A 13863-nucleotide genomic window follows, 5' to 3' on the forward strand; every position below is an offset into this window, starting at 1 on the left:
GGTGATAGGGCTGGGGGAGGAAAAGGAGGGAGAGTGGCATGGCGGGGCAATATTTGAATCTGTGGCGAGTGATGAAGGGAAAGGGGAAGATTGGAGTTACCTTGTTATACTGCAATTTTCAGTAGTGAAGGTTTTTTCCGCAGTCTTTTTCCGCATCTTCCTCCTGTGACTGAAGATTGCTGTATAGGAGTGCTGATTGTGATGACTGAGCAGATGCTATGCCTAGCCCTGAAGCTCGTGTAAGGAGCTTTATCACTGTGCCATACCTAAGCCCCCCTCCCATGTGAAGGCTGGGTTCACATAGGGCGGATTTGCCGCGGAAATTCCGCCGCGGCAAATCTGCCCGCGGCCGCTAATCTCGGGATAAGCCAGCCATGATTCTCAGAAATCTCGTCCACACGGGACGGCAAATCCGCTGCGGTAAGTCAGGCTGTAACCGCGGCTGCGGCGGCCGCAGCCGCGGTTTCAGAGTATGCAGCGTGTCTATTTATCTTTTCTTTCTGCCGCGGCCGCGCTCTCCTCTATGGGAGCGCCGGCCGCAGTGGAAAAGCGAGAGGCCGGGCTGCTTCAAAGCCGCCGCGGGGTTTTCCACGGCGGTTCTCCCGGCGGAAATCTTGCGGCTTTTGCTGCGGCCAAATCGCGGGATTTCTGCCGGGAATACGCCCAGTGTGAACCCAGCCTTATCAGACTTGTCATCAGAAAATAGTTTCTTGTTTAAATAAGTTTTTATGTTGAACATTTGTTGTAATTTGTGATTCTGTTAACTGAAGAGTAATCAGAGTTTATCTAAAGTAATCTAACTATTGCAGATACACAAAATAATAACATAAATGGTAGAAACAAATTATATAAACATGGTGGACTGTCTGTACTCAACAAGCTATTAACATACAGTTCATTCACAGCTGTAAACAAGTAATTTAACCTCAATCCTTATTAATTGTAACAATTCTATTTTAGGAGATGAAATCTATATACTTAATAATTAAAGGGCTTCATCTTGTAGTTTGCATAATTTCTGTATCTGATTACTCTTCTACCAAGATGAGAGAGCTGCAAGGAGCCACCGCATTATATAATTTCTCTGCTGTCTGACGCACAGTTAGTAATTAAAGGGGTTTGTTCTATGGAGCTGGCCTTTCTCTAGGTTATATGGGGGAGGGGGTGAGTTGAGTGGAGTAATGCTATAAAAGTGGGTGCAGTTTAATAAACATAAATGTAATCCTGTTTTACACAGACATGAATATTTTTGTCCAGTTGTCATTGCATTTGAGCATGCATCTTCATGGAGGAGTCAGGGAAAACAGTTGTCGGCGAAGGGCCATCTTTAGCCTCCTGGTAACAAGCAGAACTACAGCGATCTCCGAAAGGCAAAGCAGTATGATAAAGGGTGCAATGCTGGCTACACTTCATTTAAGCTTTCGGGGAAAGCAAAGTTGTAATTCTCAGAGTCCTTTGAGTGGTTGTCGCCTTTGGAAGTTAAGATGTTGCACCATTTGGACCTGCCATTTTCTAAACACAGCTGAAACAATACTAAACACAGCATTACATGGCACCCACGTAGATTTAATACATGGTCAATTTGAGGACTCTACAATGGAGTATTACCTTTAATGATGTCCTTATGTCTCCTTTAACCTCTACCTGTCCCATGATGTACATGTATGTCATGGTAGGAAAGGGTTCCTACGAATTGCCAAACACGTATGGAGGCTCAGGAGCTGAGCTCACACTACTTGTAGCGGGAGTCGGCTGTGGCGATTACAGAGAACACTGATCTTGTTGATCACAGCATGCACAAGGTTAACACAGGGAGGAAGCTCCGTCTGTGGCATCATCGGCCCTCCACTGGCTAATTTCCAAAAAAACTAAATGCAGCCAAAATGTTTCTTTGTTCATTTCAACGCTTAGAAGAAATAATAAAGTGATTAAAAAGTCAAAGGTAGGGAATAAATTTATGATTGATGGGGACAGTCAAGGATCCGTATTCTTGCGATTAGTGGGGGTTTCAGTGGTTATAAAGTTATCCCCTATCCTCTGGGTAGAGGTTAACACTTTGCAATCCAATTTTGGAATCAGGGTTTCCTAGATAGTTTTCTCTTTCTGCCATTATACAATGGCACAACCTGCTGGCTAGAGCCAGTACTGCAGTATGAGACATGTCGGAGAGGCCTCCAACAACATACCCTGCTGGACGTCTTCCGACATCGGAGCTACACAGGCGTCAATCAGAGTGTCTTCAGACGTCAGACAGTGGATTGGAAAGGGTTAACTTTAGATTTTAATACAACCTCTTTACAACATACAATATTTCAAGCATTGGTGTGGAGAATATTTCCAAAGAGGAAAACTCCAAATTTTTTTTTACTTTGGGGAGACATGTTCTTAAAAAAATAATTTTCATTCACTCTATTAGGCAATCTTGAGTTAATATAGGGGTTCCTTTGTTCAGAATTCCCATCCCTTAGGGCCCTTTTAGATGAGCCGATTTATCATTTGAACGAGTGAATGACGTAGGAGTTCGCTCGTTCAACCTGAGAAATTGTTCAGTTTTTCACATTCTCTGTATAAAGGCTCTTTCACACGAGCATATATCGGCCGCCGGTTTCACGGCTGGCCTATATATACTACAATCTGATGCATTGGATTCCAATGAATCAGATCACACAGGCGTATTCCCACGGTGTAAAAGTGCCCGGACGGCAAAAATAGCGCTGGGCAGCAAAGATAGTCCTGGAACTTTTTCCCCAGAATACGTTGGCCGCTGCATAGGCTCCTACGGCAGCCAATGACAGCATCCGGAGAAGGGAGGTGGGAGGGAGTTTAGCAGAGTGACTGCTAAACTCTCTCCCCCTTCTCTTCTCCTCTCTCCGCTGGCTGCAGACAAGGGGTGGTTGCTTAGCTCCGCCCTCATCCAGCCCACTCCAATTACAAACACCCGGAGGGAAGGAGAGAGGAGGTGAGCCAGCGAGGGGAAGGGAAGGGGGAGCAACGGCATTGCGGCCTCAGCGTATGTGCGCTGGGCCCATGCCGTCTGAACGGGCGCACAAACAATAGATTTGTGAGCCTGTTTACACGGCTTTACGGCGCTGGCGGGCGCACGTAAAAACGCTTACGCTCGTGGGAAAGAGCCCTAAGTGAATGAGAGGGACTGAACAAGCGCTGTTTAAACCGAACAATAAGAGAACAAGCCAGCTAGATGTCAGAGCAGTTACAAAGAGGGTCTTTTGGTTTGGTGGGCCTATCCTGTACTTCAAATACAAGCCATTTGAAAGGGCATTACATAATGCTTAGTTTCTCCTGTGGAGATGCTGCATAGAAACTGAACACTTGAGCCGCCTTCACAAGCTAAAATCATGCAAGATTTCTTTTGAATGGGGTCATACACCTGAGCGATGTTTTCCTGTATGGCACCGCAATGTAATGTGGGAAACAAATTGCGGCATGTTCTATCTTGCTGCGTGCTCTCGCAGCACAATGTCCAGTGCTTCCAATGGGGATAGTAGTGCTGGCCCCATTGAAAGCACTGGGAGAAACTCAGCTATCCTCTGCTGCAGCTGTGACAGCCGTGTCGGAGGATCCCTGCATCTCCGAAGTGATGCAAGGCTGTTTTCACATGAAAAAGCTTTGCATCCTCGAGGATTTCACATGGATGGTGAGCGTGATATGGGGTGTGATTCACGGCCCCATATCGTGCTCGCCCATGTGAAGTAACCTTAGGGTGATTTTAGACAAAATTATTATCGTTCAAAAAAAATCATTGAAACAAGTGAAACTGAATGATAATCATAAATCACTTGATTCTCGCTCATCGTTAATTTTATGCAGGCAAAAACAAAAAAATCATTGCTGGCTCGTTCACTCTTTCTGTTTAAACAGCGTTTTGCAGTCTTTGACATTCGCTGATGTAAAAATAATGAAAGACAATTTTCAGCGCCTCATCTGAAAAAAAACCCAACACAATATTGAAGTATTGTAGATGAACTTGCACTCACCTGGTGCTCAGTGGATCCTCCAGGATGGGGGATCCACCAGGACCTAGTGTCCCAAGTGGCTCATCATCCTCCTTTCCCCTTTGTCTCTAGCCATGCGGAGAGGCGACCCAGGAAGTAAAGCTCACTGACCAAACAGGGCTTTAGTAGGAACAGATTTCAGTAGAAGAAAAATCTTCCCTGCACTCCAAGGGTTTCAAAATTAGAACAGATCCCAGCGTCCGTAGGTTTTATTAAACTGATGTTTATTAGTGCTACGCGTTTCGGCATTTAAAATTACGCCTTTTTCAAGCAAAAATATCAATCTTGAAACCCTTGGAGCACGGGAAAGATTTTCCTTCTACTGAAATACAGTCGCTGATGTGAAAGACTTAAAGGAGATGTCTCGAGGAAGCAGTGATTTTTTTTTTTTGCCCAGTCCCCCTAATTAAACATACATTACTAATTACCCCTGTAAATTACTTTCCTAGCTGGTTTCTACTTACCGTTCCAGCGTTTCAGCAACTTATAAAAGTTTCCCCAAGATGGCCGCCGGCTCTTTCCACGTCGCTCGCTGCAGCCCGACGTGCGCGCTCCCGAGACGCTGCCAGCTGTGTCTCCATGGCAACCGGACGCCAAGCAGCCGCCGACCGGACGCCCCGCAGCAGCCGACCAGTCACCCACCGCCAGGCAGAAGGTAACCGGCGCAGCCCCCCCCCAGCGACAGCCCCCCCGGCCTAGCGCTAGTTCCCCCATCACATCGGCAGCCCCCCCCGGCCTAGCGCTAGTTCCCCCATCACATCGGCAGCCCCCCCCAGCGCAGCGACAGCCCCCCCCCGGCCTAGCGCTAGTTCCCCCATCACATCGGCAGCCCCCCCCCCCCGGCGCAGCGACAGCCCCCCCCCCCCGGCGCAGCGACAGCCCCCCCGGCCCAGCGCTAGTTCCCCCGGCGCCAGCCCGGCGCAGCGGCAGCCCCCCCCCGACCCATCACTTACCTGGGACGCTTCTCGGGGCTGCTGGGCTGGGCTGGGCTTCTCCGCTGGGCAGCTCCAGTTTCTGCACCTTCCTCTAACAGAGGAAGGTACAGAATGGCCGCTCCAGCGCGCTCCCGAGCAGTGACAGCTCGTCTGCGCATGCGCAGAAGAGCTGTAGCGGGGAGCACACTGAAGCGGCTCGTGCTGAATGGAGAAAACCGGACTGCGCAAGCGCGTCTAAAAAAGCAAGCTGCCGGCGAATTTAGACGGAACCATGGAGACGAGGACGCTAGCAACGGAGCAGGTAAGTGAATAACTTCTGTATGGCTCATATTTAATGCACGATGTATATTACAAAGTGCATTAATATGGCCATACGGAAGTGTATAACCCCACTTTGTTTCGCGAGACCACCCCTTTAACAATACTTAGTAACATAGTATGTAAGGCTGAATGAAGACAATGTCCATCTAGTCCAGCCTGTCTATCCTACTTTGTTGATCCAGAGGAAGGCAAAAAACCCCAAGGCCAGAAGCCAATTAGCCCTTTTGGGGAAAAAATTCCTTCCCGACTCCCTAATGGCAATCAGACTGTTCCCTGGATCAACCCCTAATAGTTCCTACCTGCCTATATACCAGGATTGACACTTCACCTAATATTTATATCCTGTAATATCCTTCTTCTCCAGAAAGGCATCAAGTCCCCTTTTAAACTCCTCTATGGATTTTGCCATCACCACTTCCTCCGGTAGAGAGTTCCACAGTCTCACTGCTCTTACAGTAAAGAATCCCCTTCTATGTTGGTGATGAAACCTACTTTCCTCTAATCGTAGCGGATGTCCTCTTGTTACCGTCGTGGTCCTGGGTGTAAACAGATCGCGGGAGAGATCCATGTGTTGTCCCCTCGTACTTATACATGGTTATTTGGTCGCCTCTTAACCTTCTTTTTTCTAGAGTAAATAATCTCAATTTGGATAGCCTCTCTGGGTATTCCAGTCCCGTCATTCCATGTATTAGTTTAGTTGCCCTTCTTTGAACCCCCTCCAATACCGTAACATATTTCCTGAGCACCGGTGTCCAGAATTGTACGCAGTATTCCATGTGAGGCCTGACAAGTGCCTTATATAATGGAAGGATGATGTTCTCGTCCTTCGCCCCTATACCTCTTTTAATGCACCCCAAGACTTTATTTGCCTTTGCAGCAGCTGACTGGCATTGGTTACTCCAGTTTAGTCTATTATCCACTAATACCCCCTTTTCCATATCACTTTTCCCTAGTGGTACCCCATTAAGTGAATATTTGTGACATCCGTTTCTCCTGCCCATGTGCATAGTCTTACATTTTTCAACATTGAACTTCATTTGCCATTTTCCTGCCCAAGCCCCCAGCTTGTCCAGGTCCGTTTGCAGCCGCACATTGTCCTCCGTTGTATTAATTATATTGTATAATTTTGTGTCATCTGCAAATATTGATATTTTGCTGTGCAGCCCCTCTACCAGGTCATTGATAAATATGTTGAACAGAGTGGGGCCCAAAACTGAACCCTGTGGCACCCCACTAGCGACTATGGTCCAATCAGAGTACGCACCATTTATTACCACCCTCTGCTTTCTATCATTGAGCCAATTTTTTACCCACGTACACACGTTTTCGCCCAGTCTGAGCTGCCTCATTTTGTATATTAGCCTATTATGTGGCACGGTGTCAAAGGCTTTAGAGAAGTCCAGATATACGAGATCAATAGATTCTCCCTGGTCCAGCTTAGAGCTTACTTCATCGTAGAAACTGATCAGATTTGTCTGACATGAGCGACCCTTCATGAATCCATGCTGGTGAGGAGTTATTCCCTTGTTTTCCTTGAGGTACTCATCGATGGCGTCTCTCAGAATCCCCTCGAAAATTTTTCCCGTTACTGAAGTGAGACTTACTTGGTCTCTCTCAACTCACAGCCTCTCCCACTCACAGGGATGGCAACACTCTTGATCTGGTCTTCTTCCGTCTCTGCTCTGTTTCCAACTTCACTAACTCCCCTCTCCCGCTCTCGGATCATAACTTCCTCTCTTTCTCTGTCACGCTCCCTACCATCTCTCCAGACCCACCTACCTACAGTACCTACAGGAACCTTAAGGCCATTCACACCCAGGACTTTGCTGAATCCCTACAGTCCTCTCTGTCCCCCATCTCTCTCCTCTCCTGCCCCAACCTGGCTGCCGCTCACTACAACACCGCTCTCAAACATGCCCTGGATGTAGCGGCGCCCCCCAGAACCCGAGCCATTCGATGTAGAACGCGGCAACCCTGGCTCACACCTCAAACGCGCTTCATCCGGCGGTGCTCTAGAAGTGCTGAACGGCTGTGGAGGAAATCGCAAACGGCCGCAGACTTCCTCCACTACAAATTCATGCTCAGAACCTACAACCTCGCCCTCCACCATGCCAAACAAGTCTACTTCACCTCTCTAGTCTCCTCATTATCGCACAACCCTAAACGGCTCTTTGATACTTTTCACTCCCTTCTCAGCCCAAAACCGCAGCCCCCAGTGACGGATCTCAGTGCTGAAGAGTTGGCTGCTTACTTCAAAAAGAAAATAGACGACATCCGTCAGAAAATAACTTCCCAATCCCAGACTAGCCCTGACCCTAGTCCTGTCAGCACTGCATCTAGCTCCTGCTCACTGTCTGTACTCAGACCAGCGACAGAGGAAGAAGTCTCCAAATTGCTCTTCTCTGCTCGCCCCACCACCTGCGCTAGCGACCCTCTCCCCTCACACCTCCTCCGTTCCTTCTCCCCAGTGGTCATCTCCCATCTCACCACTATATTCAACCTCTCTCTGACCTCTGGCATCTTTCCCTCTTCTTTCAAACACGCCATCATATCCCCACTGCTAAAGAAACCGACTCTGGACGCGACTGATGCTGCCAACTACCGACCCATCTCAAACCTCCCCTTCATCTCCAAACTACTAGAACGCCTGGTTTACTCCCGCCTTGTAAGCTATTTATCAGAGAACTCTCTCCTAGACCCCCTACAGTCTGGCTTCCGACCTCAACACTCGACAGAAACTGCCCTTACTAGGGTATCCAATGACCTACTGACAGCCAAATCGAGGGGCGATTACTCCCTACTGATCCTCCTCGACCTTTCTGCAGCGTTTGACACTGTTGACCACAAACTCCTCCTCAGTATGCTACGCTCCATTGGCCTAAAGGACACTGCCCTCTCCTGGTTCTCCTCTTATCTATCTGACCGCTCTTTCAGGGTCTCCTTTGCTGGCTCTACCTCCGCTCCTCTTCCCCTTGCTGTTGGGGTCCCCCAGGGCTCGGTCCTTGGCCCCCTTCTCTTCTCTATCTACACAGGCCCTATTGGACAAACCATCAGGAGTTTTGGATTCCAATACCACCTGTACGCTGATGACACCCAGCTATACACCTCTGCCCGTGACATCTCTGCACCCTTCCTCCAAAACATCACTAACTGACTGTCCGCTGTCTCTAACACCATGTCCTCTCTCTACCTAAAACTAAACCTCTCTAAAACTGACTTACTGGTATTTCCACCCTCCACTAACCGACCTCATGCTGACATCTCCATCTCAGTGTGTGGCGCCACCATAACTCCTAGACAACACGCCCGCTGCCTTGGGGTCATATTTGACTCTGATCTCTCTTTTGCCCCCTACATCCAATCTCTGGCCCGAACATGTCAGCTGCACCTCAAGAACATCGCAAGAATCCGCTCTTTTCTCACTGTGGAGACGTTAAAAACGCTTATTGTCGCCCTCATCCACTCCCGGCTCGATTACTGCAACTCGTTGCTGATCGGCCTCCCCTGCACCAGACTCTACCCTCTCCAGTCCATCCTGAATGCGGCAGCCAGACTCATCTTCCTGTCCAGCCGCTACTCGGACGCCTCTGTCCTGTGCCGGTCACTGCACTGGCTGCCCGTTAAATACAGAATTCAATTCAAACTCGCTACCTTCATCCACAAAGCCCTCCACAGTGCAGCGCCACCCTATATCGCCTCCCTCATCTCAATCCATCAACCAGCCCGGGCTCTCCGCTTTGCTAATGAAACCAGACTGAGTGCCCCTTTCATTCGAACTTCTCATTCCCGCCTCCAAGACTTCTCCAGAGCAGCACCGGTCCTCTGGAACACACTACCAAAGGCTACCCGAGCAATCCACGACTCGCAGAACTTCAGGCGTGCTCTAAAAACGCACCTCTTCAGGGAGGCATAACGCATTCCCTAAACAAACCTCTCTGTACTCCGCCTGATAACATGCTCCCTGACCTACTGACTGCAATCCCTGCTAGCCATCATAAACCGCTCCTGCGGTCATACCGTTTCTGCCGTCACACGGCTAAATGTCTGACCATTGTCTATGTGTAGAGCATCGCTCACTCTCCACCTCGCCATACCGTGCACATCTCCAGCCCCTTTACCCTCTGTATCACCCCATTACTTGTAGTATGTAAGCTCGTTGGAGCAGGACCCTCACCCCTATTGTTTCCATCAACTGATTACTATATGTAACCGTGGTTCTGTAATGTTTGTATTTTGTCTTTCTGTATTCCCCCCTGTCTATGTAAGCGCTGCGGAATATGTTGGCGCTATACAAATAAAGTTTATTATTATTATTATTATTACTTACTGGCCTGTAGTTTCCAGGCTCACTTTTGCTCCCTTTTTTGTAAATTGGAACCACGTTGGCAATGCGCCAATCCAATGGTACTACACCGGTCTTGATAGTGTCTAGAAGTATTAGGTATAGCGGCCTAGCTATCTCGTCACTTAGTTCCCTTAGTATCCTTGGGTGTAATCCATCTGGGCCCGGCGATTTATCAATTTTAGTTTTCTTTAGACGCTTCCGCACCTCCTCCTGTGTTAGATATGAGATGTTTTGTGAGGGGTTCGTTTTATTCCCCTGTATCTCGTATGGCATTTCCTTTTCTTTTGTGAATACACTTGAGAAGAAACTGTTTAGTAGATTTGCTTTCCCTTCGTCATCATCAATGATTTCTCCTGCATTGTTTTTTAAAGGGTCATCGCTCTGCCTGCAAATCCTTTTGCTGTTAATGTAGTTGAAAAATAGCTTCGGGTTGTTTTTGCTCTCTTTGGCGATCCGTCTTTCTGCTTCCTCCTTGGCAGTTTTGATCGTATCTTTGCATATTTTGTTTTTTTCCCTGTACGATTTTAACGCTTCTTCGCTGCCTTCTTGCTTTAGTAGTTTGAACGCTTTCTTTTTTTCGTTTATTGCCCCTCTTACCGTCTTGTCGAGCCACATTGGTTTCCTTTTAGTTGAGTTTCTTTTATTTTTAAAGGGAATGAACTGCTCACATGAGGCGATTAGGATCCTTTTGAACTTTTCCCATTTTTCCTCCGTACTGATATTTTTGAGGATGTTGTCCCAATTAATGTTACCGATAGTAGTTCTAAGCTCATCAAATTTTGCTTTACTAAAGTTTAGTTTCTTTGTCACTCCCTGATAAGGCTTCCTATAGACTGACAGCTGGAAGTTGATTATATTGTGGTCACTGTTCCCCAAGTGCCCCTCAACCTGTACCCCCTTTATTCGGTCCGGTTGGTTAGTTAGTACTAGGTCCAGAATGGCCCTCCCTCTAGTTGGTTCCTGCACAAGTTGGTTCAGGTAATTGTCTTTAATTACTCTCAAGAATTTGTCACCCCTGTGAGATTTGCAGGTTTCCTTCTCCCATGTTATATCTGGATAATTAAAGTCCCCCATGATAATTACTTTGTTGCGCTTTGACACCTCTTCTATCTGCCTTAGTAGTAAGTTTTCAGTTTCTTCTGTTGCTTTTGGTGGTCTATAGAAGACCCCTATCAGGATTTTATTTTTTCCTCCCTGTATTTCTACCCACAGAGATTCCACCTGTTCGTCTCCTATCCCTATATCCTCCCGTAGCCTCGGCTTCAAGTTCGATTTGACGTACAGACATACCCCTCCCCCTTTCTGGTTCCTTCGGTCTCTTCTGAAGAGATTGTACCCCTGCAAATTCACCGCCCAATCGCACTTATCATCAAGCCATGTTTCCGTTATTCCGACTATATCATAGTTTTCATCAGTCATTCTCGCTTCAAGCTCACCCACTTTACCAATCAGACTTCTTGCATTCGTGGTCATACAATTTATATCATTTTTTTTGTTTTTTTAAATTTGTTTTGTTGCTATTCGTACTTATGGCTGATCTATCAATTCTAACTGTACTAACCCCACCCCCTGCTCGACCCCCATTCCCTTTGCTTGGACCCAAATCTATAGTTACACTGGCTACCCCACTATTTCTCATTTTACCCTCCCCCCCAGTCCCTAGTTTAAACACTCCTCCAGCCTTCTAGCCATCTTATCCCCCAGCACAGCTCCACCCTCCCCATTAAGATGCAGCCCGTCCCTACGGTAGAGCCTGTAGCCGACAGCAAAGTCAGCCCAGTTCTCCAGGAACCCAAATCCCTCCTTCTTACACCAACTCCGGAGCCACTTGTTTACCTCCCTAAGATCCTTCTGCCTTTCTAGTGTGGCTTTAGGTACAGGTAGTATTTCCGAGAAAACTACCCTGGAGGTCCTTGCCCTGAGCTTGGACCCTAAGTCCCTGAAACCATGACCGCTGGATCCTCACCAGCCCCTCCCAGTAATCTGTCAATCCGATCCGCGATGTGTCGAACTCGAGCGCCAGGAAGACAACACACCGTTCGACGATCCCGGTCTTTATGGCAGATTGCCCTCTCTGTCCCCCTAATAATTGAGTCCCCCACCACTAGAACCTGTCTAGCCTGCCCTGCTCTCCCCGTCCGCGTCTCTCTGGAGCAGTCATCCCCCTGGCGTTCAGAGGGCATGTCGTGCTGCAGCGGTGCTGGCTCTGTAATGGCCTCGCCCTCATCTGCCAACGTTGCAGACATGTTGGGTTGCGCCAGTTCAGGGCCAGCCTCCCTGGATCTATTCCCTCTACGCCTCCTTCTATCTGACACCCAGCTGACTGCCTGCTCCCCCTGCTCTTCCGTACTACCATCCGCCCCCGCCTCTACCCCAGCGAGTGTCTGCTCAGTGAGCAGCAAACTCCTTTCCATGTTGTCAATGGCTCTCAGTGTTGCCAGTTGCTCATTTAGATCCAGAATTTGGGCTTCTAAATGTGCGACGTGCACGCATCTTGCGCAACAGTATGCACCCTCGATCGGCTGGTCAAGGACTGCATACATTGCACAAGTAGCACACTGTATGACATTGCCAGACATGGAGCTCATCCTAATGGGGATCTACAATTTACTTGTGGAAGTAGTGAAGATAGACTTGTTCACACTCCGCTCACGCGCTGCTGCAACCGCTCAACCGCTGACCCGCTGCTGCAACCGCTGACCCGCTGCTGCAACCGCTCACACTCCGCTCACACCCTGCTGCAACCGTTGACCCGCTGCTGCAACCGCTCACCCGCTGCTGCAACCGCTCACCCGCTGCTGCAACCGCTCACCCGTTGCTGCAACCGCTCACACTCCGCTCACACGCTGCTATAACTGCTCACCCGCTGCTTCAACCGCTGCTGCAACCGCTGACCCGCTGCTGCAACCCCTCACCCGCTGCTGCAACCCCTCACCCGCTGCTGCAACCGCTCAACTGCTCACACACTGCTGCAACCGCTCACTCGCTGCTGCCTCTGTGCAACCACTCACACGCTGCCGCTCTCGCGCAAACGCTTACCCGCTGACACGCGCTCACAAAAAAATTTTTTTTTTTTTTTACCCCCTCACAAACACTTAGACCCCCAGACACACACACACACACAGAAGACACACAGCTCACAAACACACACAGAGGATACTTATCAGCTCCTCCACTCCTCCTGGTGACGTCACCCGCTGTCCCGGCGGCCGCTCACTCTGCCCTCCTGTCTCAGCTGCTCCGTTCTGGTCCCCTCCGCTGGTCCCCTCCGTTGCTGCCGGTCTCTGTTTGCTGCCCCCGCACCTGCTTCGGCTCCGGTATCGGCTGCTGAGCTCCGCTCCGCTCAGTGACGTCACCTGGTCTCCCGGCGGCCGCTCACTCCACCTGTCACTCTGCCCTCCTGCTGCTGCTCCGAGACCCGCTCCGCTTCTGCACTCCTCCTGGCGCCGGTATCGGCTCCTCCGCTGGTCCGATGTCTCCCTCAGACCCTCGCTCGTGCCTCTGCCTCGGCGCGCTGCTCCTGGCATCTGACGTCACGTCTGATATCCCAGGGTATTATGGCATTTTCACCCAACTTCAATGGTCCACCAAATTTTGCCAATGGTCCAACGATGAATCTGCCCGATGAGGGCGTAACGCGTTTTCGTTCCTGCAAACCAGAATCGGCTCATCTAAAAGGAGCCTTACTGCCAGGTTTCCCTACAAATTACAGCCGATCACTGAAGGTTACAGAAGGGCAGCACTCTGTGATCTGCTCATTGCCAAAGGACCCTACTAACATAGAGGAGGCTGAGCGGTCTAATGGTCCTTTCACCGAAAACTATGCAGTCTAATGGAGCCTTTCCGTGTTTATCGGTACTCTTACAGAACCTTCATACAAGAATATAACCAATGTTACATAATTTATTATAAAATCCATCCTACTGATTCTGCCCACATAAATCTACGGTAAAAAGTCTTTTTTAGGTGTCATCTTTTTTAGATTTCGATACAATTTCATTTACTTTTCCTAGTTCTCCAAATGACATTGTGGCGGAACCTCTCTTCAGTGGCTTTGCCTGAAAGTACGAAATGAGAGAGAGAGAGAAAAAAATGTTTCAGGTCTGTTTAGTAATTTTCTTGCGGAGCACTCAGGGTAAATTGAATCACTACACAATCTCATCGCAGTCACTATATTTAATAGATGTGAGGCCGTTTTGTGGACTGAAAAACATTGAATTCATTTAATGACAAACAGAAAAGTGTAACC

The 13863-nt window shown here is 48.7% G+C and overlaps 1 protein-coding gene across 1 annotated transcript in view; it reads right to left on the reverse strand.

Moving 5' to 3' along the window:
- Positions 1-13499: 13499 nt before the first annotated feature.
- Positions 13500-13863, reverse strand: part of NDUFAF5 (NADH:ubiquinone oxidoreductase complex assembly factor 5) — a 45601-nt gene continuing 45237 nt past the window's right edge. The window contains exon 11 of the mRNA XM_066595630.1: positions 13500-13672. Coding sequence (XP_066451727.1) covers positions 13577-13672 — 96 coding nt within the window. The 3' untranslated portion in view covers positions 13500-13576. The remainder of the gene's footprint in view (positions 13673-13863) is intronic.

This window comes from Eleutherodactylus coqui, chromosome 3 (genome assembly GCF_035609145.1).
Source record: "Eleutherodactylus coqui strain aEleCoq1 chromosome 3, aEleCoq1.hap1, whole genome shotgun sequence".
NCBI lineage: Eukaryota > Metazoa > Chordata > Amphibia > Anura > Eleutherodactylidae > Eleutherodactylus > Eleutherodactylus coqui.